Source organism: Parambassis ranga, chromosome 12 (assembly GCF_900634625.1).
Source record: "Parambassis ranga chromosome 12, fParRan2.1, whole genome shotgun sequence".
Classification (NCBI taxonomy): domain Eukaryota; kingdom Metazoa; phylum Chordata; class Actinopteri; family Ambassidae; genus Parambassis; species Parambassis ranga.
In genome coordinates this window covers 10074304-10095127 of record NC_041032.1, presented here as the reverse complement: position 1 = coordinate 10095127, position 20824 = coordinate 10074304, and the positions used below count along the sequence as shown (strand labels likewise).

The 20824-nt window shown below is 42.2% G+C and overlaps 3 protein-coding genes across 5 annotated transcripts; 2 read left to right on the top strand and 1 right to left on the bottom strand.

Annotated features, from left to right (window-relative positions):
* Nucleotides 1–797: 797 nt before the first annotated feature.
* Nucleotides 798–2092, top strand: hcar2 (hydroxycarboxylic acid receptor 2-). The gene is made up of 2 exons (XM_028418513.1): nucleotides 798–805; nucleotides 1164–2092. The coding sequence occupies exon 2, from the start codon at nucleotides 1199–1201 to the stop codon at nucleotides 2090–2092; it is 894 nt and encodes a 297-aa protein (XP_028274314.1). The 5' UTR covers nucleotides 798–805; nucleotides 1164–1198.
* A 779-nt stretch (nucleotides 2093–2871) lies between these two features.
* Nucleotides 2872–6044, bottom strand: LOC114443706 (zinc finger protein 383). Its single transcript, XM_028417982.1, has 2 exons — nucleotides 5739–6044; nucleotides 2872–5442 (listed from the first exon to the last, which is right to left on the bottom strand). Exons 1-2 carry the CDS (start codon nucleotides 5935–5937, stop codon nucleotides 3869–3871), a joined length of 1773 nt encoding a protein of 590 aa, XP_028273783.1. The 5' UTR covers nucleotides 5938–6044; the 3' UTR covers nucleotides 2872–3868.
* A 1010-nt stretch (nucleotides 6045–7054) lies between these two features.
* Nucleotides 7055–14836, top strand: LOC114444034 (PH and SEC7 domain-containing protein 4). Of its 3 annotated transcripts, none has more exons than XM_028418433.1 (17): nucleotides 7055–7171; nucleotides 7346–7462; nucleotides 9032–9592; nucleotides 9896–9977; nucleotides 10066–10372; nucleotides 10786–11715; nucleotides 11919–11999; nucleotides 12101–12213; nucleotides 12311–12369; nucleotides 12460–12549; nucleotides 12647–12690; nucleotides 12781–12953; nucleotides 13105–13175; nucleotides 13261–13406; nucleotides 13497–13641; nucleotides 13726–13872; nucleotides 13955–14836. In XM_028418433.1, the coding sequence occupies exons 3-17, from the start codon at nucleotides 9149–9151 to the stop codon at nucleotides 14240–14242; spliced, it is 3120 nt and encodes a 1039-aa protein (XP_028274234.1). In that variant the 5' UTR covers nucleotides 7055–7171; nucleotides 7346–7462; nucleotides 9032–9148; the 3' UTR covers nucleotides 14243–14836. The 3 variants fall into 3 exon arrangements, with proteins under 3 accessions (XP_028274234.1, XP_028274235.1, XP_028274236.1); XM_028418434.1 differs by having other exon boundaries at nucleotides 7099–7171; nucleotides 7257–7462; XM_028418435.1 differs by lacking the exons at nucleotides 7055–7171; nucleotides 7346–7462 and adding an exon at nucleotides 8626–8726.
* Nucleotides 14837–20824: the final 5988 nt, after the last annotated feature.

Below are 20824 nucleotides of genomic sequence, written 5' to 3'. Positions count from 1 at the left end.
ATCACTGCCAATCGGTGTAAATGGATAACGGCTTGCCACAACATGTCCTCCACACTAATCAGTTTGACTTTCCAATTCTGATCTACTAATTTATCTATTATCTCTAAAACAATTGTTTCATTTAATTTCTACATTCATTATTCACATTTAACTTATTTGTTTTAACCCTTTCATGTGCTCATTGCAAAGGTGTGATGGATGCTCAGGGGCCAAAGAAGACATGGGGGCATCCAGGGGGAGATCCTCAGCTTCCAGTACCTGTGATTGGATAATCAGTCAGCGTCAGATCCCAAAAGTGTTAGCTCATGTTCCAAAAGATGTTTTCTGTTCATTTTGAGGTGGGGGCTCAGTATTTGCTCACAGTGGAGCAGATGAACACAGGAGTCAATTAAGAACAGAGAGCGAAGACACCGGTTAGAAAGTTTCTGCGTGGAACAGGTGAGTGCCAATTTATTATAATCTAGTGAATGTTATTCAAATCAAATGTTTACAGAAGTCATTAACTCTTGGGCGACTTCTTCACTCCTGTAGCCTATCGTTTATGATGGCAATATTCAGCCACTGCAGTTTATTGGTGTTCTGCAGGAGACGACGCTCTATTTACATAGTCAGGTCTACATTTACATGTCACCCTAGATACAGAGCTCGTTGATAGGGTGGAAACATGTAGGATGACAAACAATTTATAAGGCTCTGCATGAGTGTCTAAAACGGAAATGAGTTGAAGAGTGTGAAATGACAGTGACAATAGAAATTAACCACGAAACCAACATCAGTTTATTAAATGACTGAGAGCAGACTGCAGGTAAATTTTCTGTCCTTTATTTCTGATCCGCTGCATCAACTGTGTTCTTTCTCACATTTTACTCTTGTTATATTGTTGTACGCTGACTGTAGTTTACAGTATCACAGTATATTTTTATTAAATTATGTTTTTAACAGTATTTTTGCTAAGTAAAGATAAGAACATTTTGAGCCAGTTTTTGCATCCAGTGTAGCCCTGATATTCAAATTTTCTCTGCTTGACGGCAATACAAATGAACCTGATTTTTGTAATTTGACACCATAGTTGGTGAAACATTGTATTATTTTACATGGAAATGATGAGAGTCTACCATCATGAACCACTTTGTCTCTAACGGCTGATTCTGTTTGTCTGACAGATCTGTCTTTCTTCGGCTTGCATTCTCTGACCTGGATGACGGACATGGATGTTTTGTACATCAACTCCTCTCTCATCTATGTGTCTCACAGACCTCTGAACCAAAGCGCGGTTGAGAAGACAATATATGAGCAGTGTAAAAACATGCCTGCTGTTCTCATCTGGTATCTTGGCTTGCAGTTCACAAACATGGTTATGGGTATTCCAGCCAACCTCATGGTTCTGTGGCTCATCCACAAAAACAAGGGTGACTCCTCCACCTCTGACATCTTCATCTTCCACTTGGCTATTTTAGATGTATTCTTCTGCCTCATCCCTCCTCTGGAGTTGGCCAACCTTGTCTTCCTCACCACCAGCAGCACCTGGTACGTCCTGCGTTTCTTCTATGGCATCAAAGACTCCTCACCACTCTTTCTTTCCTGCATCTGCCTGGATCGCTACATGGCTGTGGTTCACCCCATTATCTTCACTGAGCTCAAGGACCGCCAACACAGGGCCATCCTTGCCATTGTGGTCTGGCTGATAACCCTGGCTTACGCTGCTGCTAAATGTGTAGGCAACATTTACAACTTTGAGAAGGTCTTCACGGCGATGATCCTAGCAGCGTTTGCCTTCATGGTGTTCTGCAACATAGCCATTTTGTGGGTGCTGCAGCAGTCGGGGCCCGGCAGAGACGAGATGCATCCTGTGAAGAAGAGAGCCTTTAAGATGGTCCTCATCATCCTGGCTATCATAGTGTTCAACTATTTCCCACCTGTTGCACTTTTCCCTTTCCAAGAATACTTCTCTCCAGATGTGTTTCGCTGCTATATTCACTACATCGCCTTTGGCTTAATGGACTTCAGCAGCAGCATTCAGCCTATGCTTTATCTGTCCAAGGAAAAGCTATCATTGAACTGCTGCCAGGCCAGCAGTACACGAACGGCGTAGGAATGCTTTCACTGTGTTGTCAAATGTTCAATGTAAATCACATGTTAAAATGGTGGTTAATGCTGTCTGTTCTGGTTATAGAGCCTCTCTCTCTGAGAAGCATCCCAGTAGCTTTATACTTCCACACAATGCTCAAACAGATTGTATTATTATGAAATAATCAATGTCTGGTGGTCCAAAGATTTACTGTTTTGTCTCATTGGACCAGAGAATTGTTACCCTATGCAGGCAGTTATATTCTAATAGAGTTTTAGAAAATGACTTGAGGTGTTGGGTAATTATGTAAAATATGTGGTCGTTATAGATAAACATTAAAATTTTGTCAACACAAACTAACGTGTACAAAAAAAGTCTTGAATTTACTATATAAATTGTGTTGTGATTTTTTAAAGGTAGAGTAGGAGATTTCCTTCTGATGCACTTTTTGTTAAATTAGTGTAACTTCTCTTTACAATCCGATAGCAACCAATTAGTTCGGCAGTTTCACTTTAAAACGAAGAATATTAATCATCTGTGGAAGCTATAAAACGCTAAAAACATCAGCCAATCCTACGAGGCGCACCTGCGTGTAGAGTTGGCTGGTTGTCACTCTCTTCCTGCTCTGCGCGCACCAGAGGTGTACATGCATGATGGCCGAAGTCACAGACTGGTTGGGAGGCGTGGCTTCGGGGTAAGCTCCGAGAGAACGGGGCGTGTGTTTACTTTCAATGACTCTCACTGAGTTTTCAAAATCTCCTACCCTACCCTTAAGGGCACTGCAAAAAAAGAAAGAAGTATAATACAATGGATTCCTTTTATTTAGACACAAGTAACACAGAAGTCACAATAAAGTTCCCATACACTGCTACATGTAGACATGTGCTTTGCTACATCATTACCCAGCTGCTACATTTATACTCTATTTGTGTATCAGTAGTACATTCATGACACACATGAAACACTTCCTGGTAAATCAGCTCCATAAATATTGAATTTTAGCAGTAACATGATAACACATACACAGTCTGTATCCGATCACTAATTAAAGCGATTTACAGCATTGCATTTACCAAGTATATGTTGTAGGTGTTTTTATGTGTGGAGAAGCTTCTTATTGAGTGAAAGTTTCACAGGGAGGTCAAAGGTCAGGACCAACACTGCCAGAAGTTACATTCATATTTTTTTTTCTTGTAAAGAAGTTTAAAACATACCAACATTTGGTAACAAACAGCAATGAAATCAAAACATCTGCTGTTCTACGGTCCCTACATCTGCGTATGTATCGAGCAGCTTTTCAAAAAATAAATACAATAATAATTAATACAGTATTGTTAAATATTTGGACTTATTACACCACAGCACGACTAGACAGCTGTGTATTGCACTGTAACACAAACATATAATTACTATAAATAATTAGATTTATAGTAAACTAGCTGGTTATTAAAGTTTTACCACTGACCCTCCTTTATAGTTTTTTTTGGCCCATGTCAGAAAGAGAAAGCACTGTGACATGAGAGGTGTGTTTAACATTTGACATTTTATATTACATATATATGACAGGAGGATTTTAGCTGCAGCATAACTGTAAATGTAACACATACCACTGAAATGTGTGTGAACGTGTAGTGTAATACTTCCACATCAGAATCCTGGTGGTTAGTCTCTTGTGCAAGTGATGCTGACACCTTGTGGCAACTTGAACACCATTTTTTACATCATCAAGCTGTAAAAGCTTAAACTAAAAGTGACCTTGATGTAAGATTATTATTGTACAGTCCCACACAGCACTTCCAACTAATTTCTATCAGTGTCTGAAAGTGCCTCTGAGGCTGAGGGTTGGTGAGTTTCGGCCCCGCTTGTGCTTCCTTCAGGCTTCTGCTCCTTTGCTGCGTGCATCTTCAGGTGCTTTTTAAGGGAGGACTGGTCTGTATAGGTCTTTCCACACTGGCTACAGAGGAAGACCTTCTCTTTTGTGTGGACCAGCTCATGTCTCTTCAGGTGACCAGACCTACTGAAGCTCTTGCTGCAATACGAGCAGCTGTATTCCTTCTCTCCTGTGTGAGTCCTCTGGTGAAGTTTAAGGCTGCTGGCCACTGTAAACTTTTTGCCACACTCATTGCAGCCGTATGGCCTTTCACCTGTGTGCATTCGCATGTGTATGGTCAGGTGACCTGCCTGGCTGAAGGTCTTCTTGCACAACTCACAGCTGTATGGCCTTTCTCCAGTGTGAATCCTGTAATGTGTTTTGAGGTCACCCAAGCCGTTAAATCTTTTTCCACACTGAGCACAGCAATAAGGCTTCTCACCGGTGTGGATCCTCTGGTGTATACGCAGGTTTCCTGCATTGCTGAATGTTTTACCACACTCCCGACAGCTGTAAGGCCTCTCCCCGGTGTGAGTCCGCAGGTGGACTTTGAGCTGGTTGTGTTCATTGAAGCGCTTCCCACAGTGTGAGCAGGAATACGGCTTCTCTCCAGTGTGGACGCGTTTGTGTATCCTGAGCTGACTGGGATGAGCGTATGTTTTACTGCAGAAGTTGCAGCTATACGGTCTTTCTCCAGTGTGGGTACGCTTGTGGGATTTAAGGAGATCAGCCCGGCTAAAGCATTTTCCACAATAGCTGCAGCTGTGAGCCTTCTCACTACTGTGAGCCCTGAGGTGGATGTTGAGAGAGGTTGCTTGACTAAATGTTTTGGGACAGCTGGGACAGCGCAAGAAGTTGTCACGAACTGCTAAGAACTCATCTGCTGAACCAGCAGGAGAATCTTCTGGCTCCACAGCCTCTCTGCTCTCTTCCTGATGATCCGTCTCTTTTTCTGGATAATATCTCAATGCATACTTCAATTCTTGCTGAGAACTTTCACCATCACCATATAGAAACACCCCATTCTGCTCCTCTTCCTCTGCTTTAATGAACTGCTCGTCCTGCATATAGCTGTCAGGAACTATGGTGACTTTGACATCCCCATCTCTATCGTCTTGATCAGGGGCTGAAGATCGCAGAAGGCCTGTGTATGAATCATGACTGGCACAACAGACTTCTGGACTCTCATTTTTTATAGGTTTCATGGTCAGATTGAGAAGCACTGATGAGTGGGATAGGTCGATAGCACTGTTGTCATCCACGTCTGACTCTGATTTCACAGATGTTGATGTGTTCGCACACAGTTGTCTAACACTTTCATTAGTCTGCTGAAAAAATGTGGTGGAGGATTTGCTGTACGTTGTGTTTCCTTTACTCTTCCTCCTGCATGTCTTCTTGTCACTGCTGCATACGGGTAGTTTGAGTGTACCCTGGATGGAGCTGCTGGAATGCCTGTTCCAGTCTGTAGAGGGGAACTTTTCAGCACCATCATGTTCACATATATCTGAAAGATCAAGGACAAAATAAATAAATGAGACTCTTTATAGCATATCAAGGTAGTTTTTTATTCTGTCTCAAACTTCTACTTGATGCAGTAGATTTTTTCAAGATATTAAGTGTATTTGCATTTTAGGAAAAACAGAGATTTTGACTTAAAGCAATATTAGCATGCACATTAATTAGTATGCACTCAACACATTCATTTTCATCTGACAAATCAAATTCAGTGCTTGACTCTCATTCCGCTCTTCACACCCTGCAGGATAAAGCTGCTGCAGCATTCCCATTTGATCGCCATACCTGCTGGAGCAGAGTCTGCGCCATTCTGTGCAAGCAGCAGCCGCTTCAGGTCCGCGTTTTCACACTCGATCCTCTGTATCGTGCCATGGTACTCGGACAGGGTCCGGTCCACTGAGTCCAGGATGTCGCTCACTGTTGCTTTAAAAATCTCCTTCAAGGAAGACTCGAGGAAGGTTTTCAGGTCACTCAACTTAGCCATTTTAGACCGAGAGTTTGCGACTGTACACAACTCTCAGGTTGGTTTGTATATGACTGAAACTGTTTGCAAAAATGGGCGTGTGTGTGTAGCTCTGCTGCTGCCGTGTGCGGAACAAACAAAAGCAGAGACCGTCGCACAAAAGTGACGGTAAGGAGTGTGTATGTTTTTATGACGGCTCGCCGGTTTGCAGCGCCCCCAGCTGGCGTGGAGGAAAACCGTCGAATCCGCAGGGACGTTAGCAAACGTTACTGTGATACAGTTTACATAAAAACCACGGTGATAAAATGTGTTTAAATTACACCGAGAACACTGCAAAGTAACGATACAGCAGTTGTAGTTGCTTCTGGTGATGGTATAAGTAAGTCAGCTAATTGCAAGCATTAGCAACTAATTTAGCTGCAAGGATGTTCACACAAATGCAAGGTAATGCTAATATTTTGATTCTAAAACGTTAATGCCATTTAACAATGTGTATTTACACCGAGAGTAAAGCTGGCACGAATACCACCAATGACTCCATAAGCCTAGCTTATAAGCTAACCTAGTCGCATAAAAACGATAATAATCAATATATAATAATAACAACTAGCCTTATTAGCTCTGTCGTCATCACCAGCTAAGGTACTAGCATACCGATGCTACATTGATAGTGTGCTAACGCTCACAATTTTAATGATAATCCTAGCTAAAGATTGTGATGCTGATTTGACGTCATTATTTGTTCATCAATGCTAAAATATGTTATTGTTGAAAACATTTTTAAAGATAATTTGCCTAAAAGAGACGAAATGTGATGAAAAAATCTTGTATGTGTTCAACAGGCTTTTTTGTTTTCTTCCTTACAGCTGACACCAAGCCAATAAACCATTACAAAGAGTAGCTGATGCAAATTAAATCTGGTTCCCTTCTGGTTTGACCACTTGTTCTGTTGTCATCTGCAGGAATGAAGCTGAGCCACTCCCCTCACCTGACCTGCATTGCATGTATGCATGCATGCCTTTGGGGCTGTGGGTGTGAGCTGAGGCCTCTCAGGTGTCTGAGCCTCCTGAATCATCTGCCAATCACAGTGTACCTTTTTTTTTCTTCTTCTCTGTTGCCGCTTACCAGCTTTCTCTGTCTACCCCTGCTGAAAGGCATTCAAGACAAATGAAGACACACTTCTGAGCATAAAATGATCCATGATGGACACGAAACAGGAAGAAGTAGGAAGAGGACACTGTCCAGACTAGGACTTGTGAGTTGCATGCATGTTTACACAGCACGAGAGATTTAAAAAACGATCAGGCTTAAGGACAACAGATGTTTTGGATTGTTTTCAGGTTCAAACACAAATCCACCAAGTGGTGGCGTGTATGCTTTTGTGTGTGTGTGTGTGTGTGGTGAGTAAATCCTGTGTCTGTCTGCACAGCCTTCTGACAGCGGTATAAATCCGGTATAACGCAGTGGTGTGCCTTTCCCTCCCACAAGACCTAAAACCTCACAAGCTGACTGATCATATGATGTTGCTCTAAGGAGCCTGGAGGCGGTAAGTCATGCTTTACAGTACAAAATGTTTCTCTAAATGAGATTCTTTCGTGCTTCTTCTGTGCTATGTTGACTAGTAGTTATGAATGAATAGACCTAGCAGTTTTTACTTTGTGGATAGAGTCCAGTGTGACACATGCTAATATTTACAGACAAGTCATTTCACCACTTTCACTTTACCCTGTATGTCCGTTCCTCTTTTGGTTGTTTTTTCTGTATTTGTACTTCTTCTTTAATAAGGAGAGTTAACCTTTCTCCAGAGCGTGTGATGTGCTGTCTGAACTCCCTATGCTTAGTTGTGCCTGTGATGATATGATAAAGGGATCCTGATTTTTTTCTTGTTTTGAGGCTATCACTTCATGAGGCTGGTAGATATCGCTTTCTAAAGTTTACACAGTCATCTGAGCATTACTGCTACAGTTTTTATCATCAACAGAGCTCTGAAAGGTAATGCTGGAGGAAGAGAGGAACAACAGTGTTGATGTATGAAACACACAATATTTCATCAAGAATCAAAGATAGAATCAAAGCACAACTGTGTGATGGTCAAATGGCTTAAATTGTTTGTTCTCGCTGCTAGTTCCTTACATGAAAATCTTCATGGACACATTGCTGCTTTAAAAAATGAGGGACGTGTCAGGGTGTCTGCATTTTCATATGCAGCAAAAGTCATTTACAGATCATCTTTGTTAACTCTCATACTGTAGTGCATATTGCACCCTAACAGGAACTAAGAAGTGAGCACCCACACAGGAAATGTGGCCAGGATCTGTCACGGATGTTGGTTAAATGACGTGAAAAGAGTTACAGACAAAAAAAGCAGAGGCAGAGATAGTTAAAGGTGAGATCAAACATTAAAATAGAGGAATAAAAATAAAGAGTGATATTTTAGCTGTATATCCTGCAAATGGGTACGATATAGCTGTTGGTGGTGTTTTTTTTTGCTAGCTTTGGTGTTGCTGAGAAAGATGTTTATGCTGACAGCATGCAGTGAATCCCAAGTTCAGAGTCTCCCTTTGCAATTTTATCCATCAGCCAGGGTCACAGTGTGACACGCTGATAATAAACACAAGTCTTAGACAGTTAAACTGCTGCCTCTTAACCCCACCCACTTCTTAAGCTTAGATACACACCTCCGTCTCTCTTTTCTTTTTAACTTGCTCGGCTGAGTTTCTGTGATCAGGAAGTACAAATGTGCTTTTGTGACAATCCACTTAAAGTCTGTTGTCACTGCACATTTGCAACACACCAAGAAGTTACAGGTGGTGAGTGTGATTCAGAATGTTGTTTTGAGTAGTTTTTTTCAGAAGCCTTTTCACACAGACAATCCAAATATAAATCACCACAATTCAGACACTTGTAAATGTTTTTTGTCTCTCAGAGAATCAGATGTTTGTCTGTGAGGTGCCCCCCAAAACTGTGGCATTTAAACAGTCAAAGAAAGTTTTGTTTTTATGTATGCTTTTTTTAGTGCTACCGCTGGCCCAAAATTAGAGGGAATGTTCTCGCATGTTGCTTCAGATGGGGGTGTGGTTGATTTTATTTCTGAACATGTTTTTTTTTGTCACAGATCTGTAAATGGCATCACTGGAGGGCATTACATGCATCAAGATTTCTCATTAATGGGACCTTACAAAGGATTACAACATCTTTAACACAAGACAACTGAGCTGACTGAGGGGTGAAAATGGAGGAGGAAAACTTGTGCCCCTCTCTGCCAGACAATACAGATTCTCAACAAGACTCACAGACCTCTATAGATTGCCATTACATCAATGGAGATCACGAGGCTGCTGTGTTGGATGACACAGAGGTGCAGATGAATGAGGCAGAGGCAGAACAGTGGGGACAAGTAGCATGGTCTCTGTGCCCCATGTCCTGTACCAGCCCTCCACTTTCTTTTGCTACAGTGCAGTGGGACATGCCTGATAGTGGTGAAGAGACTCCTCCGTTTATGACTGACAGCAGCTCAACCAATGAGCTGAACTCTGGTGATGTGACAATTTTAGAGGCCACTTCCCCATCATTTCGTCTGCTTCAAGGCGTGAACACTGAAGAGGACAGAGAGGAACATGAGCCGGATTCACTGTTTCTGAAGTCAGAACCTGCGGAAACAGATGAAAACTCAGAGGTATGTGAGTCTATACAAACATGTTGTCATGCTGGAATTTTTTGAAGTGTATTTATATACCTTTAGATTCTTCTTCAGAATTTCCTGTGTCATTCACTCCTTCCTCAGTGAGTGTAGATTTTATCTTAGCAGTTTTTGATACATACCCTTGTTTAAAGTTATTGTAGTAGGTTGAGCAGTGGTGGGAGGAATAGAGCGAACATAATATTGGTCAGATGAGCCTTAGAGTGCTGATTTCTTCTCATAAACCGGCTGGCAATCACAAGTTCTTTTCTCACTGGTGGCCTGTGTTGTAACTTCCAGCCATGTGATGCTGCAGATGTGCAACATTCGGAGACACAGGAAAAGGAAGACTCCACACATGAGCTGTCAGACTGTAATAACGGTATGTATTATGCAGAACTGCAACACTGCATTGTGCTTGTAATGGATATATAAATGTTGCTTTTACCTGTTCTATTTAAATCTTTCAGACGAAGAGGAGGGACACTCGACGACTTCTGTTTCTGTTGAAACTGAGGAATTAATTAATACAGCTGTAGAAATTCAAGTCTCAGAAGATGAGGGGGGCAGTTTTATAGAGTTAACGCTAGAAGAGGAACAGGAGGAACCCGTTCTGCTGACAGAACTAAAAGACACAGAGGAAGGACAAGCTTCAGCAAATGGTGTTGTGATTGAAGAAGAGAACGAGGAAGGGGGCGAGGTAGAAGAAGAGAAGAGTGTGATAGATGTGTCCTGCAGTAAAGAAGGTGAAACTGCTGCTGGCAGTCTGAGCAATGTGTGAGTATCAGAGACTAAAGGAAAGGGGAAGAGGAAGTAATGAGATAGAGAAACATATCAGCATATTTAAATTAAGAGTGAACAGTTTAACAATTTAACCTGAGTATTTACATAATACTTGTATTTTTTTAAATAAACATGAGCCCATAGCTTCTTCAGGTTACTGAATATAAGTATGTACAGTAAATAGACAAGGCTGAACATAATTATCCTGTTATGTTATTTAATAGGGCTAAACAGTGGGATTACAGCCATAGTCCATTATATTTATTTGTTTGATAACGTACATAAAAATAAGTCTGCAAATTTGTTGCTGAATTAACATTGTGTACCTGTCTGGATGTGTTTCCAGGGTGATGCTCATGTCATGAGTTATTTTAACATCATCTTTTTATGTCATCTATACTTTGTAGGGAGGTACCCGCAGAGCCACTGCAAACTGATGATACTGGACTAACTATAAATGAAAACAAGCTAATTGATCCGCAGCAGCCTTTAGAGGAAAGTCTTCATTTAGAGGCCAAGGAGGACGTTCTGATACTGGAAGATCTTACAAGTCAAACTGAAGAACCAGAAATGTGTGAGGATGTAGATCAGAATGTGGACCCTCAGCAGTCAGAGGCAGCGGCCAATGAAGAAGAAGCATCAATACTGGAGTCAGAAAATGCAGAGAGGATAGAGGACTCACATGAGCTCATTGAAAATATGGAGGAGACCCATTGTTTAGAGCAACAACAGCATGAACATACAGCTTCGTCGCTGACGGAACTCTCAGAGCAATTTAAGATGACTGAAGAGTCAGAGCAGACCCCAGCTGAAGTGATACATCAAACAGAGGACGCTGACCAGTTAGAACCGTCGCAGGCTCTGGAACAGTCAGTGGAGATGGAGCTGATAGATCAATCAACCCAACCTGAACCTGAAAAAGAGGAAGAGGAGACAGTTTGTGTTGAGCCTGAAGACTCTGAAGAGGCAGAGCAGCAAGGACAGACAGAGCCATCTGATCAGAATGAGCAGCGATGGCCCACAACCTGCTCATCTCAGCCGTCAGTGTCTGAGCAGACTGTGCAATCAGAGAAGACAAATGAGTCAGAAATATCAGAACAGCTGTCTAATGAGACTGAGGTTACACAGCAGACAGAGTTGATATCATTAAATCCAAAGGAGGAGAGAGAGGAGCAGGCTGCAGATGTAGAAGAAACAGTTGTGGCAAACGGCGAGACAACAAAGCCTCACATGAACGGAGGAGAGGTGGACAGAGAAAAGGCCTGCCGCCTCGCACGACAGCTGTTTGAATTAGACAGGATTCAACGTGCAGACGTGGTGAAGCATTTAGACAAAGAGTAAGCATAAAAATATTTTAATCTTTATAAGCGAACGCAGAGCACTGAAACTTTCACAACCACATTTACAAGTGCTGTACAAAATATTGTAGTTAATCAAGATATCAGTAAAATATTGTTTTTATAATTATTTGCAGACATATGTAAAAATTATAATTATAAAACTTATAAAATGGAAAATGACCCTTTTTTTCTTTGTTTAGTAATGACTTCAGTCGAGCTGTTGGGGAAGAATACCTCAAATGTTTCGATTTCACAGGCCAAAGTCTGGATCATGCCCTGAGGTGAGAATTACAGAGGAGGAGCTTGGATTGTATGCACTGACATCTCGTAACACACAAACTCAAAACACATAAAACTTTTTATTATTTGGTTCCTCCTTCAGGTCTTTTCTGAAAGTGGTGATCCTAATTGGAGAGACGCAGGAGAGAGAGCGTGTGCTGCAGCACTTCTCCAGCCGCTTCCATCAGTGCAACCCAGACAGCTTCTCCTCTTCAGGTGAGACTGTTTATGTATGTGATACTGTTTTAAAGCTTAAGACACATGTGGCAGATGCATGTGTCTTTGACACACTCTCCTCTCTTTGTATCCTCAGGCGCCGTGTTGGCTCTGACGTGCGCTTTGATGCTTCTCAACACTGACTTGCATGGGCAGGTGGGAGACATTTGTGACTGTTAAAGCAATGGTTAATGCCATTATTCTTTGATGTGGTTAGTTAGTCACATGTTCTGTGTGTGTTAACAGCATGTAGGAAAGTCCATGTCATCTTCTAAGTTTGTGTCCAACCTGAATGGGATGAATGAAGGAGGAAACTTCAGCAAGGACCTGTTGAAAGTAAAACTTTTCCTTTAGAAAACACTTTGAGGAGGAAAGTGAAATCTAAAAACTAAAATTTATTGACCCCTTTTCATCTTTCTCATGTACATTACAGACTCTTTACAATTCCATAAAGACTGAACCTCTGGAGTGGGCTGTGTAAGTGAACCCATCATGAAAAAAATCACCCTTTCCCTGATCTGTGAGTCGCATGTCTCACTTGTTGGACTCTTCTTTTGTGCGTTAAAGTGATGAGGAAGAGCTGAAGAACTCTGTGCTGGTGGATGAAGATTCTGGCGAGAATGCACCACTGCGTTCAAAATCCAACCCTTTCCAGGATGTTCCTCACGACAAAACGGCCTCTGTGGTCAAGGAGGGATTTCTCCAGAGAAAGATCCACGCTGACATCGATGGGAAACGCAGTAAGTGAGACGGATTCCACAGAAGACATCTGGATTGATATGTAATACCTTGGGGGCATTTTGATAGATTCAGCTGAATCCTGATTTATTTATTTTTGGCAAGTTCAAAAGAGACCAACTAATTTGCTTCAATGTTGTTTGTGTGTGGCAGCTCCCTGGGGGAGGAGAGGCTGGAAGACCTTCTATGGAGTGTTAAAGGGAATGGTCCTTTACTTACAGAAGGTTGGTAACTTAGCTCCTGGTGTTCATCTTCTACTGAAATACGTGTCTTTAATTTGAATCCCTGGGTGTGTGTGTGACTGTGAAGGATGACTGTCAGAAGGATCAGCAGACTAATGAGGAGGTGGTGAGCGTGCATCACTCTCTGGCTGATCCGGCAGCTGATTACACCAAGAAGCCTCACGTCTTCCGTTTGCAGACGGCCGACTGGAGGGTTTTTCTCTTTCAGGCCTCGTAAGTCTCATTTGGACTACCAGCATGTCAATGTGTGAACCCCAAAGTGTCCAGCAGTCAGTGTCAGAGCCCGTGTTTGTTTTTTCTCAGGTCTAAAGTGGAGATGAATTCATGGATCAGCCGCATCAATTTGGTTTCAGCTCTTCATTCATCACCTCCGTTCCCTGCTGCTGTCGGCTCTCAGAGGAGGTTCTGCAGGCCGATCCTCCCCGTCTCACAGTCATCTCAGACTCTGGTAAAACACCGTTGCCTCTCTCACTCTGTGCAACTGAAATGTATTTAGATAAAAAAACCATCATCTCTTCTCTCTCTTGTTCAGGATCGTCAGCTGGAGTCGCACGCACGAATGCTTGAGTCCTTCAAGGCAGACTTGTCGTACTGTGAGCAAAACACACCAGAGAGCAAGAAAGCCAAAGCCAGGGATCTGGGGGAGCACCGTGTCAGGGTAGAGTACCTGCAGCATGAGGTAATGAATGTTTTAACATAATTAATAGAGTTTGGACATTAAAAGTACAAAAACCCAAAGGTGACCCTTTGTGGTTCCACAGATGTTCCGCTATGAGATCTACATCAAGGTGCTGGGGACCTGGAAGAGCATGAAGAAAACAGGTGAGGACACATTGAGCACCACAGACTTGAACCTGTACGATAAAGCTGTGTGTGCAGACTCTGTGGGGGAGGTCGAGGAGGAAAAAGGCTTGCTGAAAAAGTCTCACTCTAGCCCTTCACTGGAGCTAGAGTTAGCTCCTCCGACTGTGGTCAAAGTCAGGCGCAATATCTCAGAAAGACGGACTTATCGCAAGACCATCGTTCCCCGATGGAATAAAGAGGCCTGAGTTAGGATCACCACTTTATGCATTTTTGCTGAGCGGTTACAGGAATTCAGTTAGTAGAAGCTCCAAACATCAAAGACATCTAAAAGCAGTAAGTTATTTTTTTGTGCACTTTGACAAAAATAATCCTCAGGGAATCAAACTCTCACAGGACAGAGGGGAGACCCTGACTCTTCTGTTGTGTGACTAAAGATGTCTGGACCTTATTTATTTAGTTTTGTTAGAGTATTTTAGTATTTTTTTTCTTACTCTGACCATTTGAAATGTGGTACGATGAGCAAAAATGTGCCTTCAAAATGTAAACCACAAGAGGGTGCTGCGGTACAGGACATCTCTGAATGGCTGAGAGAAAGGCCGAGACATGCTGTGCTGTGTTTTTTGTTTTGTAAAAATGAACCCTCATTGCACTTTTGTTAATTTTAGTGTTTTTTTTTAATAATGCATTTTCTATTATTCTGTTACGAATTTTTTTCAAATGAAGGAGTCTTTGTAAATGTAACCTACAGTTTGTTGATTATATGTTGAAGATGAGAGGAACACTGTTGACTTCAGTTCCTTTTCATCTTTAAACAGGTATGACTTTATTAAACAAAAATCAAGCCATTTTTGTGAAGCTTTAATTTGACAATTTTTGCCACAATTTGTGTGATTTGTGCATTTTTTTTGTAAAAAAATTCACAAAAATACGATTAGACTCTTCATAAAAAAAAAAAAAGATCTTCATCTTCATTTGCATGTTTGGGTGTCTGGAGGCAAAAGAAAGAGAATAAAAAAGAGAATAAATGTGCTTTATATATATATTTATATATTCTTATAGCTTACTACTGGGTCTAATTGGGTCTTTTCAGAATGCAGTTATAATTCCCAAAATCTGTCTTAAAATCTTTAGTCTGCAGTCTGAAGTTAATAAGAGAAGGACAGGAATGATTTTTTTCACAGTCAAACAGACAAATCACAGTTAAAGTGTGAGGGTAAAGTGTGTGTTTTTGTCCACATTGGCTGCTGCGTACTCGTGTGTTCTTGTGCGCTGCTGTGGTGTGTTTGATCACATTCAGCGGCACGGGGCCCCATTTTGCGGCCTTTCAGCTTGACATGTTAAGCAGCAGTTGACTTGGGGTGATCGACAATAAGAGCAGGATGTCTAGAATTAAGTCTCACACACACACACACACACACACACACACACACACACACACATTCCTCACACAGGAATGTGATGTAACAATAGGATACACAATGAAGAGCACAGACAGGGTCACACTGTCATGTCTGGGTGTCTGAATTGAGGCATTTTATTCATCCTGTAGATCTGTACCTCTCTGACATTAGGAGAAACTCTGATGAAGGATTATCTGTGGCACTTATTTAACGTGATAATGCTCAACTTGTTGTCTGAATGGAATCAGTCTCCATTCATTCACAGGAATAACAACAGCTCATTAAGATAAAGTCAGATTCTTCAGATGAGGATGACTGATTGGCCACATGAGTGACAGGGGCCTGGGGCTGCCACAGCACCTTGAGAGGGGCACGCTGAAAGCTCACGCCATCTTGGCTAACCTACATGCTCTCAGGCCTGTGACCAAATCCTGAAGCAACCATTGGCGCTTCTTGTTTTTCGGATGAAATGTTTAATAATATGTCAAATTCTGGGCCACAATCAAGGTGCTGGCGTCACAGAGGAGCTCTCGACAGAAAGCTCTTCTCACATGGCCTGTGGACCATGACTTCAGCGGCGGCGGTGGTGGTGGTGGCCTTGTTTTGGAGTGCCATCTCTCCTCTCCTCCTCTCCAACAACAATAACGACCGGCTGGAGCAGCAGGGGCTGCATTAGCTGCTGGGTTCAGAGGGCATCCTTACCAAGGAACTGGCCTGTTTTTGTTCCATCTGCGCCACTCCATTCTTGAGCTTTGTGCGACTCAGTCAGGCCTGGGTGGGTAATTAAAAAGGCAAGAGCTCAAGTTGTGATCATTAGGGGCTTGTCCAGCACAGGCTCCAAAAAAGACTGCGACACGTAAGGTCACTTCCTTATTTACCCCCCCTTCTCCTCCTCCTCCTCCTCCTCACACACACTTTAAACATTGCTCAACATCCACAAAGCTCATTATATATACGCCACAAACACCTGAAAACACTGCCAGCAAACATAAACTTGTAGCTACTGTAAACACCCACATTCATTCCTCTGCCTTTTTTTCATGCCCTCAATGCTCCTCGTGATGCACATTCTCCATCTGCTGCGAACGCCTCGCACGCTCTACTTGTTACTTTTTATGTCTTATCTGCACTAACACTTGATTTGTCCCACACCGGCTGTTGAAAAAAACGATTTTTTTGTCTCCCTCTTGGTGTCTTCCCCCTCCTCTTCTGTTGCTCTTGACTGCTGCTGTTGTGATGTGGCTTTCATCGTCCAGGGCCCTTGAAGTCTCTCTGTGGTCCTTTCAGGAGTTTTGTTTTTCCTACTCAGACTCCATTTGGCTCTTTCACTGAGACATTAACTCCACTTTTATTCTCTCTTGCTCTTACCCGGCATCCACTTATACCAGACTGTAACGCTCAGTATTATTTTCTCTGAAGTTTTATAATATTAAAAACATCTTCCCGGGCTCTTTTTCCCCCCAGACTGCACTCATTACTTGTCTCATGGCCAGACATTTTCATTTTATTTGCCAATCAGACCCAGTCCAAACTCCTCATACGGTGCTTTTTGTAGCAAAGGAGCCTCTCAAAGAAAGAGTTAAGGCAAGTGCCTTGCTTAAGGGCATTTTAACGCATGACCTCTTTTTGCCCTCTCCTCTCCCACACACACACAAACACACACACTCCTGCCTCCGACAACACTCCTCAGGCACAGACTCAGTGCAGGACAAACATGGAATCTTAAAGTCAGAGCAGCGTGGGTTAAGGCGACATACAGAGCAGAGCAAGGATGTTTGTGAACCTCCATCTTATCTCGTTCCATCTCCGACTATTCAAACCTACTAATGTTTACTTCCTTTACTGAGTAATCTTTCATCTGATGTGTGCATTTTGAGGATACTCCAGGACAACCGCCATGTCTGTGTGATATTGAATGAGGTATTTGTCAGCCGTGTGTTTAACTCCCCTGGCCTCTGCAGGTCAACCTGTCCCTCAGGGCAGTACCTGATACCTGCAAGATTTTATCCACCTCTGTGTATGTGTTGGATGTGTGTATGCTTTGAAAGGTGCGTTTTTCTTGATGTCTCCCAGTCAATAGCAGCTTCCTGCCTTCAGGGTCTGTGTGATGTTTAATAGGTCGATCTGACACAGGGCACCTGTGTTTCCTCCTTCTGCCTTTTCCTCCACAGAAACACCCTCTGTTTGACCACTTTGCTCATTTTGACTGGCACATTTGTTCCAGCTGCATTACAGCTAAAGGTGGAGGAGATCAGATTGCTTCTTGAAATTTGAGGACGGTAAAGTCGGATCAGGTGTCCCTTTTAGAAGGAGGGGGGCGGGTGACCATGATGGCAAAGTGTTTTCTACCAACATCCAGTCGTCTTTGTTTCAGGATGAAATAGTTCAACAACAACAAAACAGTATTCATTGTTATGCGCTCTGTTCAGTGAAGCACTGACCTCCTATGTTTTTAAACAGTGACACAGAAAACCACCCTTATGATGCATGTTTGTCATTCTGAATTTGTACAGCGACACCTTATTTTATGGAGGAAAGATGATTGTAACACCCGTGTTAGCCTGGCAGAACTTCAGAGACTTGCTAGTATAGATATAGATGCTAAAGACTATGCTATGTCAGAACCATGAGCTAAAAATCTGGGAAGCATTTTTGATGGCGCACGCTAACACTAGCTGTGTTATAATGAAAATGTCGCTGAGGTTTGAGTAAAAATAGGAAACAAATTTCATCCAAAACAATGAATAAACTTGCTGAAGGGTTCAATTGCACAGTCTGGGTTTTCTCAAAGGCCACATACAGCCTGGACCAGGCGGGGCCGACACAGCAACCCTGCCATTCACAGTTTAAAACAACAGCGTGTTCTGCAGCTCATTTGGACAGGTTCTGTCAGCCTACATAATACTTATTTGCCAGGCTGAATTGGTTGGCCAGTGTCTCAGGCCCAGAGATAAGTGGAGAACTTTCCAGATGACTGGCGCAGGACAACTCTGACCCGTCATCCAACTGATTGCCACACACTCCTCTGTTGGCTTTTTGGCAGCAATTTCTCCAGGGGCCCCCATTCTGTCTTTTAGTTTGTCCCCATAATGGTAATGGGACACATGCCCTGTCCATTTCACACACACACATACATACAGTACATTGTAACACACACACACAGTGTCAGTGTGGCTCTGTGTTAAATGTAAAGTCTCAGTCGCCCTGTCCTGCCAGCTTTGTCTGCCCTCAGCTGTTCCGGCCCGGTGCCTGTATTGTGCTGCCGGGCTCATTACCAGAAGCACTGTGGCCCGAAACCTCCTCACTAATAGGCCCAGAGAGAGAAAGAGAGGAGTTATTTCAGCTTTGGTTTGTGTGTAGCAGGCTAATGTTTTGTCTTTTTTTTTAACTGTTTGGCAGTAGGACTGTTAATGTTTAACGTTGCTGTTATTTCTCTGGCCACCCATCAGCTGGCTGAGGAATCTGAAAATGGGTTCGGCTAAAAGGTTCTTCCTTATCCCTGTGAGGCACATCTACTTGAAAGGTCCTCTGTATGTATGAATGTATACGGATGTGTGTGTGTTCTGCATGCCTGCGCAAGGACCTGGAAAGAATGAGTGTCCAGTCAGTTGATGGGCTGTCTGGAGTGGGCCGGGCCACTTGGACAACAATGGGATGAAGTGCAGCTTTTGTTTAAAGTTTACAGGGCAGTGTACAGTAGTGCGGCTGCAGAGGAGGGATACAAAGAGAGGGGTGTGAAGAGGTGAGTCAGGAAAATGGTGAAATGTGAGGAGATTGAAGGCTTGGAGAGACAGAGAGAAAGAGACGCGCATACTGTAAACAGAGAGACGTCAGGGCTCATCTTCATCAGCGGACACTCACGCTCTAACTGAACCGATGTCAAGTGATTGTCCCCAGAGGTCAGACAAAAACATTCATACAGTCTGATCCAGGAGGTATAATTAGGTCTGAGGGTTTCTTTAAAGATGAATTAGGCCATGAACTGTGGAGAAGTTCAAAAACTGAAAATTACTGCAGAGATTACAATGGTCTAATGAGACAGCAAGTTCACCGAGTCCCTACCAGAAACTGTAAAGTTTTCACCTTTACTGTAATGAAAACGAATTTTAAGAAAAAGAGACAATAATAAAGTCAATAGTAAAATGAATTAGTAAATGTTAAAGACATTAAAACAAATGTTTTTTCAATATATTATTTACAAGAAAATAACCTATACTTTTATACTTTTGTGGCAGGCGAATATTCTACATGAGATTTTTTAAAATAAATTATGTTGCCAATAATAACAATAATAATAATAATAATAATAATTTATGAGAGTAAATTAACCAAATAATTAGTCTGCGGCCTGATCCAATGTGCGGTAGAACATTGTTGACTTTCATTGCTGCGTTTAATCATTTTTTAACTGCTAGAATCGAACCATTTACGCGCCAGCCTGCTGCGGATCGCGCGCAGCCAGGCCACCCAGCTCCATCATCCTTTGCGGCGTCCAGCGCGGCGCGGTGGCACCAGGTGGTTCCGTGGCACCGCCCGCCGAACCGTGCCCTCGTTAACGCGCTGCAATAATGAGTCCTGGAAAAGGGAATGAAATAATTGCAAAATAAAACTACATGATGCAGAAAATAAAAAAAGAAAGAAATTAAACAGATGCGCGTGTTTTCAGGATCATTGATCTCGTCCTTTTAAAAATGCTGAGAGCGGCAGAAAATATGTATTAAAAAAATCAGGTTGTGCAGCATAAGCTTGTCTGCATATAGCTGCACATAATAATTAAGTAACTTAAAAATCTACTGCAAACTAATTCTGTTCAATCAAAAAACTGTGACACATCAACACATTTTGTCATGCTTTAATTAAAATAATTCTTTAGAAATTCATTATTTACATCTGCAATAATATTAATAACAGTATAAGAAAAAATAGTCCCAGTTTTTACCAAACATCAGAACATCAGCATGACAACAAACTAAAATTTATTTGAAGCAAAAACAAATATATTTCAAGCCTTGTTGGTTTTAGTAGCCAAATCACCATCATCCCCCCTAAACTCATCATCATCCTCTGAGTTAAACTGCATCACTTCCCCCTTAAGTAATTCATCATTTACAGTATGTACATGTTCCTAGACAGATACATTAATTGTCTCTGACCATTTTGCTGTAATTGTGATCTAACGTGTCGCCTCTTTAGTCTATGCTCACTACAGGGAAGCTCTGAATTTTACAGTGAATACAAATTAATTAGCAAGCACACAGATCAACAATGTTTTCTTAAAAAAAACAACATGTAAACAAAGCAGGCATAGTTCAGTATAAAGAAGTTGCATATCCCTCTTCACTGGATCAGTTACAGATGTGCCAGAAAAAAGTCTTTGGCCAAAAAACAGCATTTATACTGATAATATGCACCGTGTGAGACGCCAGG

Coding starts and splice junctions, on each gene's coding strand:
- hcar2 (XM_028418513.1), top strand. CDS start 1,199: ATGACGGACATGGATGTTTTGTACATCAACTCCTCTCTCATCTATGTG.
- LOC114443706 (XM_028417982.1), bottom strand. CDS start 5,937: ATGGCTAAGTTGAGTGACCTGAAAACCTTCCTCGAGTCTTCCTTGAAG. Junction 5,443..5,738: donor CGCAGACTCTGCTCCAGCAG/GTATGGCGATCA, acceptor TTGATCTTTCAG/ATATATGTGAACATGATGGT.
- LOC114444034 (XM_028418433.1), top strand. CDS start 9,149: ATGGAGGAGGAAAACTTGTGCCCCTCTCTGCCAGACAATACAGATTCT. Junction 9,978..10,065: donor GCTGTCAGACTGTAATAACG/GTATGTATTATG, acceptor TAAATCTTTCAG/ACGAAGAGGAGGGACACTCG. Junction 11,716..11,918: donor GTGAAGCATTTAGACAAAGA/GTAAGCATAAAA, acceptor TTCTTTGTTTAG/TAATGACTTCAGTCGAGCTG.